At 43.3% G+C, this 26,064-nt stretch overlaps 3 protein-coding genes across 3 annotated transcripts in view; 2 read left to right on the top strand and 1 right to left on the bottom strand.

Moving 5' to 3' along the window:
• Positions 1 to 2,101: 2,101 nt before the first annotated feature.
• Positions 2,102 to 26,064, top strand: part of LOC138983599 (uncharacterized) — a 61,076-nt gene continuing 37,113 nt past the window's right edge. The window contains exon 1 of the mRNA XM_070356874.1: positions 2,102 to 2,142. Coding sequence (XP_070212975.1) covers positions 2,118 to 2,142 — 25 coding nt within the window. The 5' untranslated portion in view covers positions 2,102 to 2,117. The remainder of the gene's footprint in view (positions 2,143 to 26,064) is intronic.
• On the top strand, positions 11,050 to 14,629 carry LOC138983597 (uncharacterized). The gene is made up of 2 exons (XM_070356872.1): positions 11,050 to 11,538; positions 12,052 to 14,629. The coding sequence occupies exons 1-2, from the start codon at positions 11,200 to 11,202 to the stop codon at positions 13,570 to 13,572; spliced, it is 1,860 nt and encodes a 619-aa protein (XP_070212973.1). The 5' UTR covers positions 11,050 to 11,199; the 3' UTR covers positions 13,573 to 14,629.
• On the bottom strand, positions 14,800 to 17,278 carry LOC138983598 (uncharacterized). The gene is made up of 2 exons (XM_070356873.1): positions 16,961 to 17,278; positions 14,800 to 16,470 (listed from the first exon to the last, which is right to left on the bottom strand). Exons 1-2 carry the CDS (start codon positions 17,181 to 17,183, stop codon positions 15,164 to 15,166), a joined length of 1,530 nt encoding a protein of 509 aa, XP_070212974.1. The 5' UTR covers positions 17,184 to 17,278; the 3' UTR covers positions 14,800 to 15,163.

Raw genomic sequence — 26,064 nt, 5'->3', positions numbered from 1 at the left:
TTCGCTCGCAGTTCAATATTTAAAAAAACAACTCGTGTAAATCTGGTACGACACAGCAAGCCATGTAGTATTCTCTATTTATATAATTATGCCAACACTCAATCATTGATTTACTCACTAAATCATTTACCTTTCATTTATGAGCTCATTCATGCACGCGTTCATTGCTTCATTCATTAATTTATTCATTCAATCAGACAGTCAATCATGCAGTCATTCAGTTAGTCAGTCAGTCACGTCAGTCAACTCAGCACTTCTTGATTACTTCCGTCATGATTTAATTTATTAGTGTTCCTCCTTATTAGCTCAGTTCTATTTTTACATTTAGTCATGTTTTGACTAAATGTTTTAACATAGAGGGGGAATCGAGACGAGGGTCGTGGTGTGTGTGTGTGATTGTGTGTGTGTGTGTGTGTGTGTGTGTGTGTGTGTGTGTCTGTGTGTGTGTGTGTGTGTCTGTGTGTGTCTGTGTGTGTCTGTGTGTGTGTGTAGAGCGATTCAGAGTAAACTACTGGACCGATCTTTATGAAATTGTACATGAGAGTTCCTGGGTATGATATCCTCAGATTTGTTTTCCCTCATTTTTTTGATAAATGTCTCTGATGACGTCATATCCGGCTTTTTTCTAAAAGTTGAGGCGGCACTGTCACACCCTCATTTTTAAATAAAATTTTGGCCAAGCAATCTTCGACGAAGGCCGGACTTAGGCATTGCATTTCAGTTTGGAGGCTTAAAAATCAATTAATGACTTTGGTCATTAAAAATTGTAATTAAAATTATTTTTTTATAAAACGATCTAAAATTACGTTCGTCTTATTTTTCATCATGTTCTGATTCCAAAAGCATATAAATATGTTATATTCGGATTAAAAACAAGCTCTGAAAATTAAAAATATAAAATATGATTAAAATAAAATTTACGAAATCGATTTAAAAACAATTTCATCTTATTCCTTGTCGGTTCCTGATTCCAAAAACATATTGATAGGATATGTTTGGATTAAAAACACGCTCAGAAAGTTCAAACGAAGAGAGGTACAGAAAAGCGTGCTATGCAGCACAGCGCAACCACTACCGCGCTAAACAGGCTCGTCAATTTCACTGCCTTTTGCACGAGCGGCGGACTACGGTCATTGTGAACAAATGCAGTGCGTTCAGTTTTATTCGGTGAGTTCCACAGCTTGACTAAATGAGTAATTTTGCCTTACGCGACTTGTTCTTTCTTTGTTTAAATAAATGTATGTATTCATTAATTTATTTATATTATTCCTATTTACTCATTGTTTATCTTCTTCTTCGGCGTTGCAGAATTTTCTGGTTACGTGTGAGCTCGTTTGCCCAATTTATTTATCAATTTATTTATTTATTTATTTTGTAATTTAGTTAATCATTAGGGATTTTATCTATTCTGTGATTTATTTATTATTATTCATTTCTTATCTTTTAACGTACATATTTATCTACTTATCTCAAATAATCTCTGCTTTGCTTAAAACTTTATCTGATAATATTGTCATCTTTTCAGTTTTTGTTTCAATGCCTACACCTCATTACACTAGAGATTGTCCAAAGATAAAGAACAATAACGTCGAACGTAACAATCTCCGTGTGTGTTTGTATTTTTTCCGTTAAATATGATATTCGTGCATATTTTGGTGTTTCAATGCATTTTTTTTCTGTGTTACAAAATTATTAACATTTATTCGTCTTGTCAAGCTGGTCACACACAACCAGTTTTGAAATGCTTTCGAAATGCTTTGTTCTGCCCCCCCCCCTCCCCCCCCCACCCCCCCCCCCCCCCCCCCTCAAACCACCGCCACCATCTCCCCCACCACCATCTTCTCTCCTCGCTTTTCTGCCCCTTCTGCACTGCAGCCCTGTTTGAAACAAAGGCTGTCCTTGCTGTTTAGAGCGTGTAGAGAGTGTCTCGAAAACAAAGGTTCGGCAAAATAACACCCCGTGTTACTTTCGCGCGCCTCTGGATGACCCAGTTCTCGTCCCACAGCTTCTGTTCGTGAGTCGCAAAAAGAAAGTCGACGAGCGTTGCCGAGGTTTCATTCGCTGCCCGATGATTCCCGAATGAGACAGTATAGTCACATGACCTATCGGCGTTTGCAATGGCGGCTGCATCTGAAGATTCGTGTGAGTATGCCGGTGCATTTTATCATTTCTTGACTGATCTGTGCTGTGTAATGCATAGATATTTTGAAAGACGAAGCTGCACTGATTTGGCAAACTTTTTCATTCATTCAATCGCTTTGTTAGGCTGATTTATGAGCGCTCGGCATTGTGCTTTCATCGAAATATGTTAGTAGAGAAACAGTGGCTGCCACCATTTTCTCAGTGCGCGTGCATGGCATCACGGAGAGCCAGCGTGCAGACGACCGGTCTGAATATCATCATCATCAGTAATTAGTGTCGTGAGTCAGAGAGGCAGAGCATGTCATGCACGGTGATTCACAATCAAAACGCTTCATGCTTTGTGCAACCTTGCCACCTTTTTACCCCACATTTTGCAATACACTCGTTTCTTTCCAAAAAGTTCGTCTGCTTCGTTGAAAGGTTAGGTCAGACAGGCAGCCAAGCGAACATGTGTTATTTCAATCAACGGTCTGTCAAGTCGTTATCAATGTGCCCTGCCGTCAGTGTCGTCTGCTACTGCGCGGATGCACAGTTTATCAGCTGCAGAGATTTTGTTGCAGGAATTGTTCTTTGTCTAGTTTGTGGAACTTGAACCATTTTTTTTGTTCGTGCTTCACCAAGATAAAATGAACACCAGAAGGATGAAATTAACACGGTGGAATTAATTAACAGGTAGTGAAGAATAATGACTTTATTCAGAATACCAGGCAAAAATGTTGTCAATTTTTAACTCAGGCCTTTCCTTTAAACTTCCGTCAACATTTGGCTTTTGATAAACAGCTTTCTGAAGGGCCTTTTTTGTTCACATCACCCAGGAAGTTTGTCAATCAACATAGTGGCTTGCTACCCAAGGCATTTTCTCCTATCTTTGATCAGATAACAGCTGGGGTGTGCCAAGTAGTTTGGAATATGATACACTTCAGACCCCGGTTTTTGATTTGCAGCACAAAACTGAAAATCAACCAGAGAAAATATAATGGTAGAGATAGCAAGCTGTTGTATAGGTGACTAATTTGACTTGGTCACATTTTTTTTAAACATGCAAGTGCCTATACGATGTACGGTAATGATAAGGGTTATTGTGCTTGTTGGATGGAATTCGTACTTGCCATAAGGACTCACAAAATAATGAATACAACGTTGTTTTGTTTTAGATTTTAAAAAAATGGTGTTTAAGAGGTTCAAATTAATCTAGTGTGACAAAAATGTATGTTTAAAAGAAGGGACAAACCAGAAAATAGAACTAGCAGGCAGATTAAACCACAAAATATTACTGCCTATTGGGATGCATGATCTGAATAGTTACTTACCAGTGTGCAATGAGACACAACTGGACAAGTACTACCACACTCACACACACACACTGGCAGACACACACACACACAGTGTCTCAGTAGTCCAGTCATAACTGAGTCATCCAAGACCTGTTGAAGTGCTGGTAAATAATCATGATGTCGCTGTATATGGTCACGAACAACTTGGTTCCAGTGTGTCCACTCTGTTAGTGAGAGAATGATTCATAGCCATGGGATAGTAAAATAAAGTAATAGTATTACACACTATAATCATGATGTCGCTGTATATGGTCAGGAACAACTTGGTTCCAGTGTGTCCACTCAGTTAGTGAGAGAATGATTCATAGCCATGGGATAGTTATAAACACTTATCATGTGCTGTCTTATGTAGCTGCTGAGAGAAACCCTTAATAATAAGTCCTTAAATGAACAGGATACTTGCTATAAAAGTGCTTGCTTTGTAAACAGAACACACAGTCACATGTTTTGTGTGTGTGTGGTGATGACAAACTGTTTAATGAGAGATTGTTTGACAGAAGGTGGGAACAATAGACTGATGACTTTTTGTTTTTATTATCTTAGGTTGTCACACAATAGTTACAGAACGAACTGGGCTAATGAGGGTGTGCGTATTACATATAATGACATATGTCTGGTTGGAATTGGATCTGTACTTAAATTCATAGCAACCGTTATTGGATCCTACTTGTACAGAAAACAGAATAAAACAAACATACATGTCATTGTCGGTGCAATTTCATGCAATACAAAACAGTACTTGAAGCGCAATCTGCTACTTATATTTTATTAGCTGTGTCATATCACTGACTATGGCTCTTTGTATCTCTGGCATTCTTCAAAGTAATGAATAGAACCAGCCTCAGTACCACGTTTGATAAGGCTTAAAGTCTTCTGCTGAATTAAGATCAGGCATTACTGTGACTCTCAGCAAATCTGGCATTGTTCAACTGACATTAGGTCGGGTCTCAGCAAACTCTCAATAAGTCTATAATTCTTCAACTCAAGTAAAACCAGGCATTGTTAGCATTCTTCTACTGTAACAAAACCAGGCCACATTATTACTCTTGATAAGTCTCTAATTCTTCAACTCAAATAAAACCAATTTATAAGTCTAACTGCTAAATTCCTGAGCTAAAGTAACACCAGACGTGAAGTAGTACTGGTCCGTACTCATTTCTGGACGGAAGCAGAGCTGTACAAAATTGGTGCGATCCTCCGCTACTGCAAGTGATGGTGAATAATTACTCTCCTCTGGGATTACCATCCTGCCATTAGCAGAGCTGGTTGATGATCCTGTTATCTCCCAGGGTCCCCTCCTATTTACCCAGTATGGGTGCGTGCATCAGTTGCTGTTGCGCCAGTGGGTATTCTATTGAATGAGGGCAGTCTGCTAGTGCTTGGTCAATGCTACAGTGGGTATTCTATTGAATGAGGGCAGTCTGCTAGTGCTTGGTCAATGCTACGGTGGAACCCCACTTTAGGCCTCTCTCTCTCTCTCAACCCCCCCCCCCCCCCCCCCCCCGCGCTACTGGTTTTAACACATTTATGTTCGTATTCACACGCATGCCAACTCAGACATATGCTTATAAGAAGGAGTACTGTCAAGTTACATTTTTTTAGATAAATGCCCACATACTCTCCCGTAACTTTTCAATGGGGTTATGACACCCCGCCCTCCTTCCCACTACCCCGGCTCTTTGTCCAGTGGCGTTAACGATGCTTCATTGACTGTCCAGTCGAAACCACATACGTATAATAGCTACCAGGAAAAATTCAACAGCTGAAGATCGGGTTGTGACAATTAATTACCACTACATAAATCCACTTAAATGGGAGCGTCTTTTCGTGAATTTCGGAAGTGGGACTTGCAAGTAAGGAGTGAAATACTTCCGTCCAGCCAGGAAGCTAAGGCTTGTTTGCACCACTTATATACAAAATGTAATGGCTTGTCACACATTTGGTCCTACTTCCTGAATTAGGCCAACATAAATGATGGATACACTGGTGCAGGCTGACCGAGTTGGACATGTTTTGATCAAACTGACATGAAGCACAATTGCGTTGTTTTAATTCAACAAGATATAATACAGTCGGGGATTGGGACGTTGTCTGTTTACTGTTTCGTGAGTGAAACTGACTTGCTCTCGAGTTGTCGCTGTCAGTGAATCTGGCTTTATTATGACTTATGTTTCTTCGACTGTTTTCAACCAAACTGACCCTAAGCTACCCGCATTGTTTTGATAAACTGACCAGAGACAGTCGGGGGAAAGGAAGTTGTTAGTTTATTCTGTTGTAAATAAAACTGACTTTGTCTTGAGTTGTCAGTTTTTGACTTAGAGTAAAGTACCAAAACTGCGTGCTTTGTGTGTTTTCTCGACTGTTTTGAACAACCTGACCCACATCAGGGAACAATGAAAATGTCTGTTTTGGCAAATGAACCTGACCTAAAGACAAGGTTTTCATCACTCTGCCTTCATGAAACTGGCGTCTCTTTTTGTAGTCAGGTTGTTAATGTGGTGATTTTTTTTCTCAGCCTACTCAATGTTGTAACTGACCTTCATTTGAATAAATAACAACAATCTTTTGATTGATATAAAACGAATTTTTTTTTCTTGTCGGGGTCCTTTTATCTGAGTAGAGAAATTGACATACTTTGAAAGCACAAACGCCTGCTTAACCTTTTAATGAAGCTGACGAGTGACATCACGCGCAGTTGTCAGCTTTCAGTATTTGTACGTGTGGTTTAAAAAAAATTTTGTCTTTACTTAGCATTGACAGCTACTATCGTTGGAGAGCTGAGAGACCGACGGCATTCTGCGTCGTTATTAAAATCGTGTCAATGACGCAGGTCATGACTAACTGGTTCCATTGTCTTAGCACGTACGTGTTAGTAGTTTGGTGACGACTGAATAGTTTGAGTGATTTTGAGTAATGTTAGTGTGAACGGACTAAACGAGTAGAAGAAACTTCCAGCCGTGTGACATCAGTTCTGACAGATGACGAGCGCTTTTTTGTGTGTGGTTTTATATCATATTTGGGCAGAAATTAACATAGCGCATTTGTCAACCGGACCGTGACCCCCCCTGTCTTACTCTCTCCATTGATCCCTCTCTCTCTCTCTACACTCACCCCCACTCCTCTCTCTCTCACTGACTCTCAGTCCCAGAGAACGCAAAATCGCTGGTTGGCCCGCGAAAAAAAGTTCCCCTTGGTCTACAAAAACAAAAATAGCTGGAACCTTGCATTCCAATTATATTTTATGAAAAAAACTCCTCCAATTTTAAATATGTCAGCAGCAGCACCGGTAGCAGACGCGGCAAGAATGCTGATGCTTCTGTTAGCTCACAGCAAGTGTTTTCCCTGAGTGAAAGAATCTGAGGAGGGAGAAGCTAGGAATGTGTAAAACACGCGTGTAATGAGACCGCCAAACATGTCCTTGAAGCACTTGACTGTGTGTGTGTGTGCACGACGGGGTGAGACGACAGAGATTGCTCACTCACTGTGTTGCCAGTGCGACTCTCTCTCTCTCTCTCTCTCTCTCTCTCTCTCTCTCTCTCTCTCTCTCTCTCTCTTTCTTTCACACTCTCTCACACACACACACTCTCTCTCTCTTTCTCACACACTCTCTCTCCTTGGCGCAGGCTGCGCTAGACACATACACATGAAATATAATTATGTCTCTTCTTCTGCCCTTCCTCCTTCCCGCCCTTTCCCTGTTGTCATTTGTACTGCCCACGCCCCCCCCCCCCCCCATCCTCGTAACCCCCCTCCCTTCGACATAAAAGCCAGTTCAAAAGACATGTGTCGTGATTTGGATCGAATTGATAATTCATATTGTTAAAGGAAGTGGTAGATATTGATTAGCCGCGTCGCTATAAGAAAGGGGTGTGAGTTTGTTCGGGCCGGCGACACTGAGGCCAAGAAGGACCCCCCCCCCCCCCCCCTCAACTTCGCCGATTGCAACCCAGTGTCATGTCAGAGCATGAACAATATCATAACGCTAAAAAAACATCAGTGTGCAGCACACTTGCACTCTGGTTTTGTTTAGAGTTCAACGATATGTTCTGACGGTTCATTCATTACATGCACAACTTGCGTAGAATGTATATAATTTCGGTGCCATTTTCAAACAAGAAAGACCAGTCTTTCTTTTTCTCACACAGAAATCTTTATTCAGATATGGGGAGTGCAGGATACCCATGATTCAGTAGCTGCATGATTTGAGCTCACGAGTCACATTCCAGGGGCTGGGACAGGAAGCATGTCGCTGTGAGTGTGTCTGTAACATAAACTTGCGGGGGTGGTGGAAAAGTATCCGCCTAGGGAATGGAATGTCACACCCCGTGTCAGCCTCCGAAGCAGTCAGCGATGAACTGATACGGACGGGCCTTGATTTACTGTTGGGATTTGCTTTGAATACCAAGGAGTGTAGTGAGCTCAGCGTAGTTACTAGTACCAAAAACGGTAGGAGCAGACACATGTCTCTGCTCTTACCCTCTTTGGTAGTACAAAGTCCGTTTTGTGGAAAACAAAACCTACATAAATCTAACCTAAGTAAAAAAAACTAAAAAAAACCTGGTGTATTTGAAGTTAGACTTTGAAAAGTGCGGTATGATGGTTAAAGGCATACTAACGCACTCCCGTGTTTACAAAGTGTAGTTTGCCCACAATCGATGTCAAACGCACCATAAGACCATATAATGACGATATGTCACCATGCGCGGACCATAATACATGCATTACAGCTTGTTCTAGCCTCTGAAAAAGTGAGGATGTCAACAAAGCCGCGGTGTTAGCTCCCTTGCATCAACGTTACATGTGTTGCCAAATCTATAAATAGGACCATCTAGATCAAAATAAAAATTCAAATATCTCAACATTTAAGGGCTCCTAGACCACAATATTTTGCAGGGAACTTAATTTAGTCTGTCTCCAGCTCTGGGTAAAGCAATTAGCGTGTATATTCATCAGCTTTCTATGCCTTTAAGGGAATACGTGCATCTGTAAAGGATCAATAATTCAGCAATTGCCATGCAATGCGTCTCCCAGACCAGTGTTCAAAATCTGTCCAAACTTAGAGTATAGATAATTATAGATGTGCAACTCAGAAACTGGAACTCAGTTGTAATACTGTGTGAGGGTCAAGGATGGGATAAACTTTTGTTTGGGATATATGCGAACAGTATACGTGGGGGTTGGTGGCCAACTAGAAATGATCTTATCAGACTCAGTTATTATGGTCACATTCTTGAGGTAGAGGTTGGGAGGGATATCGTAGTCAAAAATAACATTTTTATTTTTAGTATACTCAATGATTAATGACGTCCAGTCTTACAATTATCTTCTGCTAGAACTACGACATAACACTTTGTTTTTAAAGTTCATTACATCGCTGTAAAGCATGCACAAAATGTGCCTCTTTAGTAAGAGGGAATTCCTTTTTTTGTTTAAAGTTTTTATCCATGCTTTACAGCGATGTAGTGAACTTTAAAAACAAAGAAAGTGTTCTGTCGTAGTTCTTGCAGAAGATAATTCTTATTCCTCTTTGAGACGGGCGCTGTGGCGTGGTGGTAAGACGTCGGCCTCCTAATCGGAAGGTCGAGGGTTCGAATCCCGGCCGCGGCCGCCTGGTGGGTTAAGTGTGGAGATTTTTCCGATCTCCCAGGTCAACTTATGTGCAGACCTGCTAGTGGCTTATCCCCCTTCGTGTGTACACGCAAGCACAAGACCAAGTGCGCACGTAAAAGATCCTGTAATCCATGTCAGAGTTCGGTGGGTTATAGAAACACGAAAATACCCAGCATGCTTCCTCCGAAAGCGGCGTATGGCTGCCTAAATGGCGGGGTAAAAACGGTCATACACGTAAAATTCCACTCGTGCAAAAACACGAGTGTACGTGGGAGTTTCAGCCCACGAACGAAGAAGAAGAAGAAGAAGAAGATTCCTCTTTGAAAACAAAAAAATAATCTAAAACCCGTGTTATTTGTTGGATTAGAATGCTCTAAGTACAACCCTTTCCCTTGTCAGAGGCACTCATACACGTTCACACACGCGTGTGCTACATCCCTTTCGGCGATACACGCTCACACAGTGAACAGTACGCGTGTGCTACATCCCTTTCGGCTATACACGCTCACACAGTGAACAGTACGCGTGTGCTACATCCCTTTCGGCTATACACGCTCACACAGTGAACAGTACGCGTGTGCTACATCCCTTTCGGCTATACACGCACACAGTGAACAGTACGCGTGTGCTACATCCCTTTCGGCTATACACGCTCACACCGTGAACAGTACGCGTGTGCTACATCCCTTTCGGCTATACACGCTCACACAGTGAACAGTACGCGTGTGCTACATCCCTTTCGGCGATACAGAGGGCTTCGTACCCTGGCTCCCCGCTGGGGACAGTGGTGCCCCTGGACCTTACTTTGACTCCAGCATGAGCAGAATCAAGGGTGTGGTGTGGGACATGTCAGTGAAATTCGCGGGAGTTCGCGATGGTTAACAAATTTACGACCGAAACCTGTGCTATTCCTCGGCCTCCCAGTGACAAAGGTAATTGGGACGAGCAATTTGGCATCCGGGCAGATAATAACGATGTTTCTGGCTGATGATCATGACTTGTTTTTGGCTCAACAAATGTCAGGCACGCAGAGAGAACGATGAATAACTTTTGTTGTCAGTAGAAAATGTGATGGGTGATGTTTGCTGTGGTAAAGGTTGGGCTGCCTAAATCGTAGAGGTCGAGAGAGAGAGAGATTGCAGAGAGAGAGAGAGAGAGAGAGAGAGAGAGAGAGAGAGAGAGAGAGAGAGAGAGAGAGAGAGAGAGAGAGACAGAGAGAGAGAGAGAGAGAGAGAGAGAGAGAGAGAGAGAGAGAGAGAGAGAGAGAGAGAGAGATTGCCAGTGACGCTTTCTCACCAATAAAAGCAGAGGTATGAATTACATAAGTATATGGTTATGGATGAGAGGGACGTAGAGAAAAAGAGCATTCGCAATATTACCGAGGAATGGGGGGGGGGTCTTTACTTAGAGTAATATCCAAATACATCAACATCATAACAACCAACCATAATGATATAGCTCCAAAACAACTTTTCATTAACATAACGTGTTCAGCCAAAACCAATTTCCCTGTTTCACGTGCACTGAATAACGTCACAATGCAGAGGGCTTCGCTGCCAAAAAAGGTTATTGTCTGCTGTTATTTGCTGCCGGGGCCGGGCCATCCTGGTTCGCTTGATGGCTGTCATTAAAAGCTCTTTGTGGTGGATTGTCTGTTGATTGTGTGCAGTTAAGTGTGTGTATGGAAACGGCGATTGGAATTGCGAGATGGATTGCTGTTTGATTATGTTCCTTTTTCGGTTTGAAACAGCAATGGAAACTGCAAGATTAGAACTGATTTAGGATTTGAGCCATACAAGTATTGTCATTAGCTGGGCTATAATGCGGAACTATTATGTTAATATTTGTGTTTAAGTGATCATACAATTATGCTAATGTTTGTGTGTAACGGTATGCGGATTGTACACACAGACGCACAGCGGTCACAGCGGACTTGGCCTTTTTTTTCCAATTTCGGTTTATTGAGGTCTGTCGATTGCGTACTTAAAACCGAGATTTTGCGGATCACGTGATACGCACGGTTCGGCCTGGCGGGCAAGCGTGTAGCGAGATAGTGGCGAGTTGTGAGCACGATAGCAGCAAGTAGACATTGTTTTTTCGTATTTACGTTGAGATGTCGAAGCCAAGAGACGAATTGTCGAAGAAAGTAGTTACCCCGTATGTCGATACGCTGGATGATGTCAGCAAGAGGCGATATCTGCAGAAGATAGCGGCGGTGAAGAACATTGACCCCTACGAAAATGAGGACTGGTCGGACGACGCCAAGACGTTTCCTCCTTTGGACAAGTGCGACGTTTTCGAGTACCTTGTAAACCGTACAAGCTACTACACAAGAGAAAGATTCAAAGCCATGAAGCAGCTTGGAGCCCACAACCAGCTCACATCAGGTTGGGTGAAAAAAATGTACACCCACAGGCCACATGGTTGTGAAAACACAATCATTACCTCACAGGTGAGCAGCGTTTTGTCATTGTTTACTTTTTGTCATGTGTTTTCTTCGTGTGTTTTTTCTCTCTCTTTCTTTGTCTTTCAGACAGTTATTTTTTTGCAGTTTACTCCTCAACTGTTTACTTCTTTTCTTTCTTCAAAGTTGATCTTTTTGTTTTGTTAGAAAAAGCCACTGAAGAAATACCTTTCTCAAACTCAAAGTCAACTTAGTGAAGTTAGTCACCGCTGTATGTCTTTTTCATGTGTGAATGTGTGTGAAGGGTGGTGAGTGGCTGCTTTTATTCTCCTGGAGGCTAATTTGGTGGTTCTTGGCACCACAGCAAAATTATTTTGATCCGCAATAATCTGTGTGGCTGTAATTGTAAATTATGGAACTAACTGCATGTGCGTCGCAAATTATGTTCCTTTCTTGCTTTCAGACTGAAACAGTAGAACTGCCACATGTGGGATATAATTTTAAGGTCACTAAAAATGTTTTCTTGCTGTATGTTAAGTATTCCTTTTTGTTATGTTGAAGGTCTGCCACTCCCAGAGTATCTCGGACAAGCCACTCAACCCATGGGTCATCGTGGAGGCAGACGGCACAGTCCAGACAGCCCACTGTGATTGCATGGCAGGCATCGGGGAGAGCTGCGTCCATGTTGCAGCTCTGCTTTTTGCAGTGGATGTTGCCGTCAGACTGCGTGACAGCAAGACACCCACACAGACAGCAGCCTACTGGGTCAACCCATCAGCGAAAAATGTGATGTACGAGGAAGGATGGAAGATTGATTTTACCTCCAGTGCCACACGCAAAAGGCGCATGGAGGATGACATCAATGGGACCCCCAGCCAACTCCGTGGCCCACGAAAACGCGTCTACACACCAGCACCCACTGAGGAGGAAAAGATGCAGTTCTTCGAATCAATTCAGTTCTCTGTGACAGGCGTGAAACCAGTCATTCTCTCCCTTGTGAAAGAATTTCAATCGGACTATGTGTCTGGCCGTAACAAATACCCTAAGTTTCTTGGGGATTTGTTCCAAGAGGAACTCAGCAGAAAGCCCTATGACTTTGTCCTGGCAAAATGCAAAGACATGGACTTGAGCGTCAGCCAGGAGGAAGCTATCCTAGCTGAGAGGCAGACGCGTGCCCAGGCAAAGTGTAGGCTCTGGCACAGGCTTCGTGCCGGAAGGATCACAGCATCGAGGGCGTACCAGGTCTGCCACACAACAACAACAAAACCATCACTGAGCCTACTGCACAGCATTTGTGGCCCAGATGGCAAAACCCAGTCAGCTGCCATGAAGTGGGGGCAGCAAAAAGAGGCAACAGCAGTGGCACAATACCGTGCACAGGTCAGCAATGACCACGAGGGCTTCGGTGTGGAGCCATGTGGCCTGTTCATTCGCCCCATGTTTCCAACTCTTGGTGCATCTCCTGATGGGATGATTGTTTGTCGTTGCCATGGAAGAGGATGCCTCGAAGTGAAGTGCCCCGCCTCAAAAGCAGACCTGACGATAGACGAGGCCTGCCAGGACAAGAACTTTTGCTTGGGGAAAGAGGAGAATGTTATTGGTTTGAAAAGGCACCACCCATACTACATGCAAGTCCAAACACAGATGGCTCTGTCTGAGACCAACTTTTGTGACTTTGTCGTTTGGACGAAGAAAGGCTTACACGTTGAGCGAGTGCTTTTTGATGCCGACTTTTGGCAGGATTCTGTTGTGAAGATGACAGAGTTTTTCTCTGCTGTTGTTTTGCCTGAACTAGTCGCTCACTTCTTCTCTCAGCCACGCCCCCAGGTTCTTCTCCCATCGCCCACCAAAGCTGCATCCCAGGCACACAGCACTGAGGGGCAGCTGTACTGCATTTGCAAAAGAACCGAGGATGAAGACGATATGGTTGCATGTGACAATGAGAACTGCAAGTTGGAGTGGTTCCACTTCTTCTGCGTTGGAATTCGCTCCAAACCGAAAGGGCAGTGGTACTGCCCTGAGTGCAGACAGTTGCCTCAGTTCCAGCGAAGCGGGAAAACTCTCCCAAAGAAAAGAAACTGAGTTAGAATATCATCATCAGATGTGATGTCGGTCAGCCCTGCAATAGCGTGAACTGTACTATATTTGTGTGTCTCGTTGCTTGTTAATGCTTGCGTTACAACCTTCATAATTTTTGCTCAGAGTCAGATAGTGACCACATAACATATTTCTGCTGCCGCATTCAGTTCCTTTTATTCACTTCATTACAGTACAAGTCCTGTTGTAATTATTAACGCAAAAGAGTGTCACTATGAGATTGCAGTGAGCAAACTAAATAACTGACAACGAAAGCTAAATTTTGTACAGTGGAACACTGAGATTTTAGGAGGTCCCTTTCAAAGCTGTTTTGTGTATGTGAATTCTCATTATATCTATGATCAATCAATCAATCAATATGAGGCTTATATCGCGCATATTCCGTGGGTACAGTTCTAAGCGCAGGGATTTATTTTTTAATTATTATTTTATGCAATTTATATCGCGCACATATTCAAGGCGCAGGGATTTATTTATGCCGTGTGAGATGGAATTTTTTTTACACAACACATTAACACTGGCCAGCAGATCGCAGCCATTTCGGCGCATATCCTACTTTTCACGGCCTATTATTCCAAGTCACAGGGGTATTTTGGTGGACATTTTTATCTATGCCTATACAATTTTGCCAGGAAAGACCCTTTTGTCAATCGTGGGATCTTTAACGTGCACACCCCAATGTAATGTATGATTGTGTAGGTTTGTGCTTTATGAATCATTTTTTGTTTTTGTGTAGGCGAGAACATTGTATGTCACTATCAGTTGAGCCAAGCTTGTGTCAGATGATGTGTGTGTCAGGATGCATGCCTGTAATCACTTGTCTGTTCAAATGCAAGATAGCCTAACACTGTAACAGATCCCATATCAACCCAAGTGGTGCTATATGTCCTCCAGGGCCTGCTTTTTGTAAATGACTAGTTCATATTCAACGTTTTATGTTTTGTTTTTAAAGATGTGGGTTGGTGTCTTTTTTATACGAAGTTGTTGTGTTACTGTATCCATTTCTGCCCATAATAATACAGTCTTCTTGCTAATTCTAAAAGTGAGATTGTTCCAATCTTATTGGTTGAGTGGTGCTTGTCCGAGAGATCTTGTGTGTGTATGTGTAACTGCATTGATTAACATAGAAGACATTGATTTTACTCACTGAAGATACATCCTGACATCTCATTCATATCCTGAACAGTCATACCCACACCAGTAATTAAAAAAAAAAGAATGACATTAACATGTGAGCCTTGCACCTGGCTGATTTTATATATATATATCCTTTTCTAAAAGTATGCTTACAAAACATTCACATGATCACTACTTCATATATGATATACACATAATGCACATTACAATTACAAAGCAACAGCGACAACCTGATTCATACCACATCATACACCTAATGTGTGTACACTGCAAGTACCAGTTACAATAGTAGCAACAATTTACACTGTATCATGCAAACACGATGAGTACAACCTGAATACATCAAATGTGGTAGAATTTACTTTGCACACTGAAATCTCCTACAGTTTTTCTGTCCCTCCTGTGATAAAATCACAAGACGCATGCTTGGCAATGGAAGCTAATCAAAAGGCACAACCGATGGGCAGAGGTTTACCAGGGCAGCGCAAACTGTGACAACTTTGTCCAGAGTTGAGAACTGGTCTCCTTCTGATTTGGAAAGGAATGTGACGGGAATGGTTGCATCAAGAATAGGGTACTTCTGCATGATAATTCCAATGACTCTCTCAACATGTATTCTCAGATGAGCAAGTTTTCTGGTGCTTTCAACATCAAATGCTGACAGCTGCCTCTTGCCCTTTGTGAAAGCTGGTATCTTGACTTCAGCGCACCTGAGACCTACACTTTCACTGATGTTGAACCCGCGGTCAGCAAGAACAAGATCCCCTGGTAGCAAGTGATCTAAGAAATCACTGTTTTCAGTGAGAAATTTGTCACTAGTCCTCCCTCCCCACCCCTTTGAAACATATGACACTGAGCCCTGTGGTGTAATACCTATCAAAAATTTCATGGTATTGTGGTGCTTATAATGAGAAAATGTCTTGCATTTCGGGTCCATGCTCGATGGTGTTTCCATGAAAATCTCAAAACAATCTATAATGACTGTCACTTTCTTTCCAAACGAGTGCAAAAAATCCAACGGCACTGACCCCCAAAGCTCATCCTTGTTTGGCCACTTGACAATATGTTTCAGACGATCGAACATGACATCAATCATTTTCAACACAGTTCTGGATACAGTAGACTCGGATAGAATGAACATGTCAGAGATAACACGAATCGGCAAGTTGAGGCGAAGACGCATGAGGACCATCAGTAACTGCTGGAACTTTGTAGTGGCTGTTCTAGGCCCTGTAGTAATGTGCGGTGACAGCTCTTTTAAGAGTGCCATCAACAACACAAAGCTAGGTAATCCTGTATAGTACTTAACTTTGTTGTCATCGTCACGAAAAGAGTCTTCGCACCAAGTGACAGATGCGAGCTTTTCCTTCATGTGCATGTTCTCTTCAGTGAGAGCTTGAACCTCGGATTTGAAGGAGTTATTTTCTGCAACCACTGCTTCCTTCTCTGTCTGCAACAGTCTTCTGTCTTTCTCAAGCTGCAGAAAAACCTGCTGTAGAACAACATCACCAGAAGCTGCTTTGTTTGTAACTTCCTCACTGTCCTCGTTGTCAGCACTCATTTCAATCACACCATCAGCATCGCCATCTGCAGACGGCTCTGGTTCAGCTTCGGCTTGCACAGGCTGGACTTGTCGCTGCTTTGTACGCTCATACCTGTCCAAGTCCCCCTTCTTGCAGTTATACCCCATGTCAAGAGATGGAACCCAGTCCGGGTGTGACTCATCGTACAGCTCAGCAGGCTTGCCTGAAAACAGATTGCATGCAAGCAAAGCATGAGAAAAAAATCATTTCTTTTGCATCAAGTTAAAAGTGAATACAACACAAAATATCAATCTAAAACACACAGTGAATGTCTTGTGCAGTAAATACTCAAAAGATCACTGCATTTGATGTGAAGTCTTCGGTTGGAGTAAATGACAACTACCACTACCACATCACTTTTGAAACAAGAAATTCACATTTTAATTGTCAACAACCAATCTATACAATGCTAGGTAAACACACACACACACACACACACACACATACACACAACAGGAACAATATCTGATTATCCCTTGTGACTGAAATTCAACCTTGTGTAGTGTCTCCCACTCTCTCTCAATCTGGGAACTGTTACAGGAAAACCTCTTTTCAGTCTTGTGGAAACAACAGCAGTCAGACAACAAAGCAAAGACAATTTGACTTATCAAAGCGTGCATATAACGTTTGAAAGTGATATGAATTGTACATACCTGTCACAAAATGCTTTGAACACACTCGAGTCCACGGTTTTATTGTGATGTCAGTCACAGTCTTGCGGTTGATTTGCTGGATCCATGCTCGTCTCCTCTTCTCACTCAACTCGCGAATTTTTTCTCCCCTTGTCAGATCAGTCTTCGGAATTCGATGGAAGGTAACGTCGGGTTCCTTATTGCTTCGAGTAGCACACCCGTTCACGCAACAGGTGTTCACCATTTTCGCCAAAGCCTAGTAAAGTGTTGAAATCGAAGTGCAGCACCGCGAACTGCTTGCACTGTCTAGCCGCCGCGCTGCCCGCCAGGGGCGGGTACGCACAAGGTGATGACGTCAATCGACAGACCTCAATAAACTTTCTTTTGTTGTTTTTGTGATTTGTTTCGAACAAAATACCATTCGACATTTTTGCCATAAATAAAATATCGAGGCGCAAATAGTCCACTCAAAATAGTCAAGATTAGGACGACAATATCTAAACAAATATATATCTATCTCACAGAGGGCCATCTCTCTCAGTTGGCCATCAACTCCCACGTACTTTGTTGTTGTTGTTATTATTCAAGCCACGAGGTTGCTCTTTTGATGCATACGACTGGCTGTTTGATATGTTAAGAGAGGTAAAGGCTAGGCAAGGCACAACTAGAGTTGACAAAAATACCAACGATACTCCAGGTAAACACCTCTCGGAGGTAGTGATCGGTCAGCTGGCTATCTGTCGTGACGACACGTCAGTCATTTAGTCTGTGACTTCCGTGTATACCTAATTAAACACCGAAGCCGGCCAGCGCCTGATCTGACCCATGCAGAGTCACGGTCAAGGTTCATGTTAGAACTGGCCGCCCGAACGCCATCTCAGAGGCTCTTCTTTTATTGATGAATTCTATAAATATGCGCTTGCACCGTCCCCGACTTTCGCCCGTGGGAAATGCATCAACCAGTGTCGAGTTTTACTGTCAAGTCGCTTTGATTGTGTGTACAGCGCAAGAGCTACAACTCATTTTCCGCATGGCATCTTTCATGAGATTCGCTTGAAATGCATCAACCAGTGTCGAGTTTTACTGTCGAGTCGCTTTGATTGTGTGTACAGCACAAGAGCTACAACTCATTTTCCGTATGGCATCTTGCATGAGATTCGCTTGAACTGCAGCGACGGCGAATTTCGACCGTAAAAGCTTGACATGTGCACACAATATTAAATGGGCTTTGCCCGCAAGCGAAATAAAATTTCATGTGCAGTTTTGCCCCTGTATAATAGTTCCTGTTTTTGGTTTAGGGCGATAAAGGACCCCCTCTCCCTCCCCTCCCCCCTCCACACACACATTTTGAGCCCCTGCCACCTCACATGACTTTCACGTTCTCAGACTTTCTGATCACAACGACTGTAAATTTACCTCCATTTTACAAACGACCAGCTTTTTGACTCACATGCGAAGCAAAAGTGAGTCTATGTACTCACCCGAGTCGTCCGTCCGTCCGTCCGTCCGGACGTCCGTCCGTCCGGACGTCCGTCCGTCCGGAAAACTTTAACGTTGGATATTTCTTGGACACTATTCAGTCTATCAGTACCAAATTTGGCAAGATGGTGTATGATGACAAGGCCCCAAAAAACATACATAGCATCTTGACCTTGCTTCAAGGTCAAGGTCGCAGGGGCCATATATGTTGCCTAAAAAACAGCTATTTTTTTACATTTTTCACATTTTCTCTGAAGTTTTTGAGATTCAATACCTCACCTATATATGATATATAGGGCAAAGTAAGCCCCATCTTTTGATACCAGTTTGGTTTACCTTGCTTCAAGGTCAAGGTCACAGAGCTCTTCAAAGTTGGATTGTATACATATTTTGAAGTGACCTTGACCCTGAACTATGGAAGATAACTGTTTCAAACTTAAAAATTATGTGGGGCACATGTTATGCTTTCATCATGAGACACATTTGGTCACATATGATCAAGGTCAAGGTCACTTTGACCCTTATGAAATGTGACCAAAATAAGGTAGTGAACCACTAAAAGTGACCATATCTCATGGTAGAAAGAGCCAATAAGCACCATTGTACTTCCTATGTCTTGAATTAACAGCTTTGTGTTGCATGACCTTGGATGACCTTGACCTTGGGTCAAGGTCACATGTATTTTGGTAGGAAAAATGTGTAAAGCATGTGAGTCGTATGGGCTTTGCCCTTCTTGTTTAAGAGATGTTTTCAGATTGTTGGAGGTCTTCTTTGTCGTCGTCGTCTGCGCGTTCATCTGATTTTCGTGTGGTGAGGATAAAGGTCCCGCGTCCTTTTTAAGACATGGATGTTCTTTTTATTAGTCGTCGTCGTCTGCGTTCATCTCCTTTTGGTTGGTGACGAAAAAGGACCCACCTCCCCTCCTCCTTTTTAAGACATGATGTTAACAAGTCAAGTCAAGTATTTTATTGTTTTGGGCCCAGAGGGCTTTGAAACAAATTTGTGGAGGTCTTTGAATGGGGTTCCTGCGTGTCTCGTACAGGGGCTCACATCCATGAGAGATGGCATAGGACAAATGTCCTGGACAATGCAAAAGCGATAGGACATTTGTCCCGAACAAAACAAAATGAATAGGACCTTTTTTTTCTCGCAACAATACGTACACTAACAGCCAGGTTTTGTCTGCTTGGAGAGACACATCGTAGCAAATCAAACTACTGTAAATTGGAAAGTACTGACAATTTCCAGATCAAATGAAAGCATAATCGGACAATATTAATTATGTCCTCTTGCACGTGGATGTGAGCCCCTGCTCGTACAAGACATGATGTTAACAGATTTGTGGAGGTCTTTGAATGGGGTTCCTGCGTGTCTCGTACAGCATTGCATCACTGCTAGTGGCATAACCTGTCCCTGTCTGAACCTCCAGCCAGTAATCAAGACTCGAGCAGCGGTCCCAGCGGGCTATCTGCTGCCGTGTCTCGTTGCCATGGTCACGCTGCCGCCTGCTGTCAGTCGCTATAACCTTACCTCCCTCCCGCTCTTCCACTTTCTCTCTCTCTCTCTCTCTTTCTCTCTCGCTCTCCTGCAAAATTCTCACAAATTCAGTGTCAAGGAAAGGGTTCGGTCGCCTCCTCTCTCTCTCTCTCTCTCTCTCTCTCTCTCTCTCTCTCTCTCTCTCTCTCTCTCTCTCTCTCTCTCTCTCTCTCTATCACTATCTCTATCACTATCTCTCTCTCTTTCCTGCACAATCTCAAAACTTCAGTGTAAAATGAAGAGTTCAGTCCCCCCCTCTCTCTCTCTCTCTCTCTCTCTCTCTCTCTCTCTCTCTCTCTCTCTCTCTCTCTCTTGCCAGTACTTCTACCTGCCGAGGCTTCGCCGAACGAGAAAATGCATGCTTTGTTTTTAAATTGGTTTGTTTTTTACAGTTTAGGGGAGGGAGGGTTGGGGTCATTTTGTTAGCAAGAGTGCAGTTGATCGTGTTGCGTAATTCATGAGTGCTTGATGGATGTGGGCATTAAGTGTTGCCCTGTGTGGTGCAGTGGATGTGATTAGGTGAGGGCAGGTGTTGTGTGCGCATATTGTTGTTACTGGTAATTTGTGGTCGTGTGTTTACCCCCCGCGGGTTAGGGGGAGTCCCGTATTGGTTGGGACGAGAAAGAATTTACCCGATGCTACCCAGCATGTCGTAAGAGGCGACTAACGGTTCTGTTTCTCCTTTTACCCTTGTTAAGTGTTTCTTGTATAGAATATAGTCAATGTTTGTAAAGATTTTAGTCAAGCAGTATGTAAGAAATGTTAAGTCCTTTGTACTGGAAACTTGCATTCTCCCAGTAAGGTCATATATTGTACTACGTTGCAAGCCCCTGGAGCAGTTTTTTGATTAGTGCTTTTGTGAACAAGAAACAATTAACAAGTGGCTCTATCCCATCTCCCCCCTTTCCCCTATCCCATCTCCCCCCTTTCCACGTCGCGATATAACCTTGAATGGTTGAAAACGACGTTAAACACCAAATAAAGAAAGAAAGAAAGTGGTCGTGTGTTTGAATCGTTACTGGTAATTTGTGGTCGTGTGTTTGAATCGTGAGCGTGTTGTGGAAGTGCGTGATAGTTTTGTACTGATCGCGGAAAAAGTAAGGGTCAACTTCCTTGTTTGAACTTAGAGCGGTCACGAAAACTTGCTCCCGCAGTGGGGCACTGCGGTTATGAAATTAAAGGCCCCTCCTGTTTTTGGAACCGCAGGAGCTTTCTAGTTTGCTGTTAGGTAGATTTTTGGTTCCTCTTTCCTGTCATGCTCTCTTTTTCTTCATGAATTCTTTTCTTTTTTCTGCCTTCTTGCTCATTCACCTGTATTTTTTCCAAAAAATCTCTTCTCTTGCCGCTTGTCTCGCGATTCATGTATAGTTTAATCTGTTAGTGTTCTGATGTAAGCCCAGCAGTAGATAGGTTAAGCCTATTTTAACATACTGGAAACTGGTAATCTTCCAGTAGGTATTAATTTAGTTTTACTAAAGCCTGCTGGGACACAAGTAATGGGTTAGTGCATTTGTAAACAGGAATCGCTTGACAAGTGGCCCCCTTCATCCCCCCTTCCTCGTCCTGATATGGCTCTACATAGTCGGCTGGACGTTAAGCAACAAATAAACAAACAAACGAAAACTTGCTGGGTTTTGTAGTACACTGGACGCCCTCCCCCCCCCCCCTGTCCCATTTTTGAGTCACTTGAGAAAAAGTGACTCTATGTAATCGGTCAGTGTTAGTCTGTCCGGCCGGCCGTCCGGCCGGCCGGCCGGCCGTCCGTAGACACCACCTTAACGTTGGACTTTTCTCGGAAACTATCAAAGCGATCGGGCTCATATTTTGTTTAGTCGTGACCTCCAATGACCTCTACACTTTAACGATGGTTTCGTTGACCTTTGACCTTTATCAAGGTCACAGGTCAGCGTCAAAGGAAAAATTAGACATTTTATATCTTTGACAAAGTTCATCGGATGTGATTGAAACTTTGTAGGATTATTCTTTACATCAAAGTATTTACATCTGTAGCCTTTTACGAACGTTATCAGAAAAACAAGGGAGATAACTAGCCTTTTCTGTTCGGCAACACACAACTTAACGTTGGGCTTTTCTCGGAAACTATAAAAGTGACCGGGCTCAAATTTTATGTGAACGTGACTCATTGTGTTGTGAATAGCAATTTCTTCCTGTCCATCTGATGCCTCATATAATATTCAGAACTGCGAAAGTGACTCGATCGAGCGTTTGCTCTTCTTGTGTTTACAGTATAATGGGGAAAACGGTTCTTAAAAGGAACGAAATCATAAAATTGAGGTTTATATATTTACAAACCTTGACGCAGATTCTGAAAAAAAACTTGTCTTAAAAGAAGCAGGGATGGCCAAATCCCAAAATGTTAACTCGCCAGCCGGGCGAGTAACTTCAAGAGAGTCACTAGCCCGCCAGAAATGTCGCTGGCCCGGTGCATACCAAAGTTGCTCTATCTGATTTGAAACTCGATATTACAACCACAAATGTTGCATTTGACCAGCATTTTCACTGGCCAGCCGGGCCAAGCGGTTTCTACTAGCCCAGCGGATTTTGTACTCGTCCCTGGCGACCGGGCGGACGATTTGGCCATCCCTGAGAAGGGAGGTCTTTTTACCTTGTACCGTTTTATTTATACTAGAAGCCCCCCCCCCCCCCCCCCACAACAACACTCACACGTGCAGTCCTTGCACGTAGCAGCAAACATCATCCCTCCCACTTCCCTCTCTGTCACACGCGCACACATATATTCCGAATTCGTCACCGAAACCATGTCCTTTTTTTCAATTTTGTTTTTGCTTTACGGGAAAAGTTCTCTTTTCCTCTCATCTGGGGTGAAGCTTTGGGTCTGTACGTGAGAACTGAAGTTGGCGGCTTTCCCCTCCCAGTTTGCGCGTAATGGGTTCAACCCTGGCATTTTCTGTGACCTGTCGGCCAATTTGCTCTGGGAAAGGTTGACAGTGTTGAAAAAGTAACATTTAAGCTGTCGTACACATAGCGGTTTTTCCCCTTGTCGCTTTCGGGTCAACGCAGGCGAGAGAGAGAGAGGAGAGAGAGAGAGAGAGAGAGAGAGAGAGAGAGTAAGTATATCATGGGTGGTGTGAACAGTGTGTACGTGAAGCTCATGTAAGTGTGTGTGTTAACAGGCGACCCATTCAGTTTTAGTTTTCGCCCATTAAATCTTGGCACATGGTTTTACCTACTATACGTTTAAGAATCTCTCTCTCTCTCTCTCTCTCTCTCTCTCTCTCTCTCTCTCTCTCTCTCTCTCTCTCTCTCTCTCTTTTTTTTCTCTCTCGTTTTTCTGTCCCTCTCTGTCAACAATGATGCAGACAGGTCCATCAAATCTCAAATTCACCCTTGGCTGTCGTGAAAAAAAGAGGTCACGCTGCATGTCACATGCAGTCGATGACAATCTGACAATAGTCCAAAGGGATCGCTCGGGTGCGTACGAATGCAAAGAAAGAGGTTCGTTCTAGTGCATGCTCGCTTGCATAATGGAGCGATGTGTTTGTGTGTCTGTCCTTTAGTTAGTTGAGGGATGAAATGGCTTGTTGTGTCCGTTATACAACGCGCTGATTAAACAGTGTATGATGTTACCGGCACGGTTGGCCTAGTGGTAAGGCGTCCGCCCCGTGATCGGGAGGTCGTGGGTTCGAACCCCGGCCGGGTCATACCTAAGACTTTAAAATTGGCAATCTGGTGGCTGCTCCGCCTGTCGTCTGGCATTATGGGGTTAGTGCTAGGACTGGTTGGTCCAGTGTCAGAATAATGTGACTGGTGAGACATGAAGCCTGTGCTGCGACTTCTGTCTTGTGTGTGGCGCACGTTATATGTCAAAGCAGCACCGCCTTGATATGGCCCTTCGTGGTCGGCTGGGCGTTAAGCAAACAAACAAACAAAGTGTATGATGCTCTTCGCGTCGAAGAGAAGAGATGTCTTGACCGTACGAAACTGACTTGTATGGCGTAGTCTTGCCATATCGCCAGCAGCCTCATATTAGAAAATACAACGTCCTTTTTCTTCCCTGTTCTCCATCCATTTCTCTCACAGAGGCACACGCATGATCACATTCAACCGACAGAACCGTGGTGGGGGAGGGGGTGCAATATTGTTGCAAATTAGTTTCCACTAGTGCCTCTTCTGTCTTTCAGCCAATAAGCGATGGGGTTGGAGGTCAGTCCAAGGAATGGCCCATAAACTTACATACTAATGTTGCCTCTTGTTTCAACGCTTATGAGCGACACATGGTGTCAGCACTTGCATAAAAACAAGGAAACGAGATAGTAATCCAGAGAAAAAATCACTTCAAGCAGAGGTTGCTGTCTGGGAATTTCAAACTGAGCGATGAATGTAATCAATAGTTCCACATATGACGAAAAGCGGAATGCTTGCAAACTCACTGCTGCCTGCGGGTACTTCGATTTTTGTTATTTCATTTTGTTTTTGTTTGTCGCTGCTGCTGCTTCTTTCCTCAGGTGTGTCAGGCACTTTGGAGATTGGTTAATCGATATTTCCACCTGGCCTGATCCCATCAGACTTGTTTATCAGAAGATCCATACCAGACGCGTGGTTCGATCGAGTGTTGGTGTCAGGTTTTCCTCTTCCCCCATGTTGCCTCCTCCTCCTCCTCCTCGACCCGCACCCTAAATTCGGCGCAAACCTTATCTTCCCGTTTGAGAAGGGTTCGTGGATTCAAATGTGAAATCTGTGCTATGACTGTGTCCCATAATAATCGAGTGTGTGCACGCACTCACTCTACTTCTAGTCAAGGGAAACTAAGACACCTAGTTTAATCAACGGACAATTTAAAAGCATGTACCTAAAGAAATTATATCAAGAACAGGGTCTAATTCTTTAGCTTGCAGCTAACATTTAACGTCGGTTCACGCTAACAGAAAGACTCAGCAACTTGTGATTTAACTCACAATGCAGAGTGAAATGCCAAGCAGTTATTCTCTTCTAATGAACCGACCAGGAAATGTCTGGTCGAGGTAGGGTGAGGGTTTAGGTGTCCAAAACAAATGATTACCTATAACGACCCCTCCATTTATAAGACCGAGTCTTGAATGTCATGACCAGCAGTGCGATCGCTGGAGAGGTAGACGTTAGTTTTTGCAGCGTCTGGAGTTTATCCGTTTCGGATTTCTCACAAAAATAAATAAAAAGAAAGAATGCAGGGGGAGGCAGCGGGCAAGACAGGGTAGCGCGACTACCTCACTGCGCGCTATCCCCGGAGTGTCAGGGTAGCACCACAGGTGGAATGTGGACCAAGGAAGAAGCTTTTGAACATATTAACTGTTTGGAACTTAAAGCAGCTTATTTTGCCTTGAAATCCCTTTGCAGGGGATTATGTCACTCTTACATTCAGTTACTTACAGACAATAGCACCACTGTTGCTTGTATTAATAACATGGGCAGCACAAAAGTTTTGTGCAACGACATTGCCAGAGACATTTGGTTGTGGTGCTTATCACATAGTAATTGTGTAACAGCAACACACTTACCGGGTTGCCTAAATATAGAGGCAGATGCAGAATCCCGTGTAGATAGACACAACATTGAATGGCATTTGGACACACAAGTGTTTGCAGAAGTCATCAATCGGTTTGGTCTCTGTGATGTAGATTTATTTGCTTCTCGTGTTAACGCACAGTTAAGAAAGTATGTTTCAAGGAAACCTGACCCAGATGCATTTGCCATTGATGCATTATCCTTCGACTGGTCATTGTTCAAGGCGTTCTGTTTTCCGCCTTTCAGTCTCATTCCAAGAGTGCTCCAAAGGATAGAAGTCTTAGAGGCGGAGTGTGTGCTGGTGGTGCCATTATGGACAACGCAAGTGTGGTTCACGAAACTGTTGCGTCTACTAGTAGAACTGCCGGTCATGTTGCCCCGAAAAGAAAACTTACTCAGTCATCCACTGACAGGGGAGCACCATCCACTACTGAAGAAGATGAAACTAGTAGCATGTTCCTTGTCCGGACAGCCCTCCAGAAACAGGGAATTCAGGATGAAGCAACAGACATTATCATGTCAGCCTGGAGAGAGGGTACGAAGCGTAACTACGAGTCATATTTCAAACGCTGGCTTCAGCATTGCCT

Source organism: Littorina saxatilis, linkage group LG13 (assembly GCF_037325665.1).
Source record: "Littorina saxatilis isolate snail1 linkage group LG13, US_GU_Lsax_2.0, whole genome shotgun sequence".
Taxonomy (NCBI): Eukaryota; Metazoa; Mollusca; class Gastropoda; order Littorinimorpha; family Littorinidae; genus Littorina; species Littorina saxatilis.
The sequence above is the reverse complement of the archived record's forward strand: the minus strand, read 5'-3'. Positions and strand labels throughout refer to the sequence as shown.

Bases quoted from the DNA above. Each gene is read 5' to 3' on its own strand.
- LOC138983597 (XM_070356872.1), top strand. From the start codon at position 11,200: ATGTCGAAGCCAAGAGACGAATTGTCGAAGAAAGTAGTTACCCCGTAT. The intron at 11,539-12,051 runs GTGAGCAGCGTT...GTTATGTTGAAG, and splicing joins ACACAATCATTACCTCACAG to GTCTGCCACTCCCAGAGTAT.
- LOC138983598 (XM_070356873.1), bottom strand. From the start codon at position 17,183: ATGGTGAACACCTGTTGCGTGAACGGGTGTGCTACTCGAAGCAATAAG. The intron at 16,471-16,960 runs GTATGTACAATT...ATCTGTTTTCAG, and splicing joins TTCAAAGCATTTTGTGACAG to GCAAGCCTGCTGAGCTGTAC.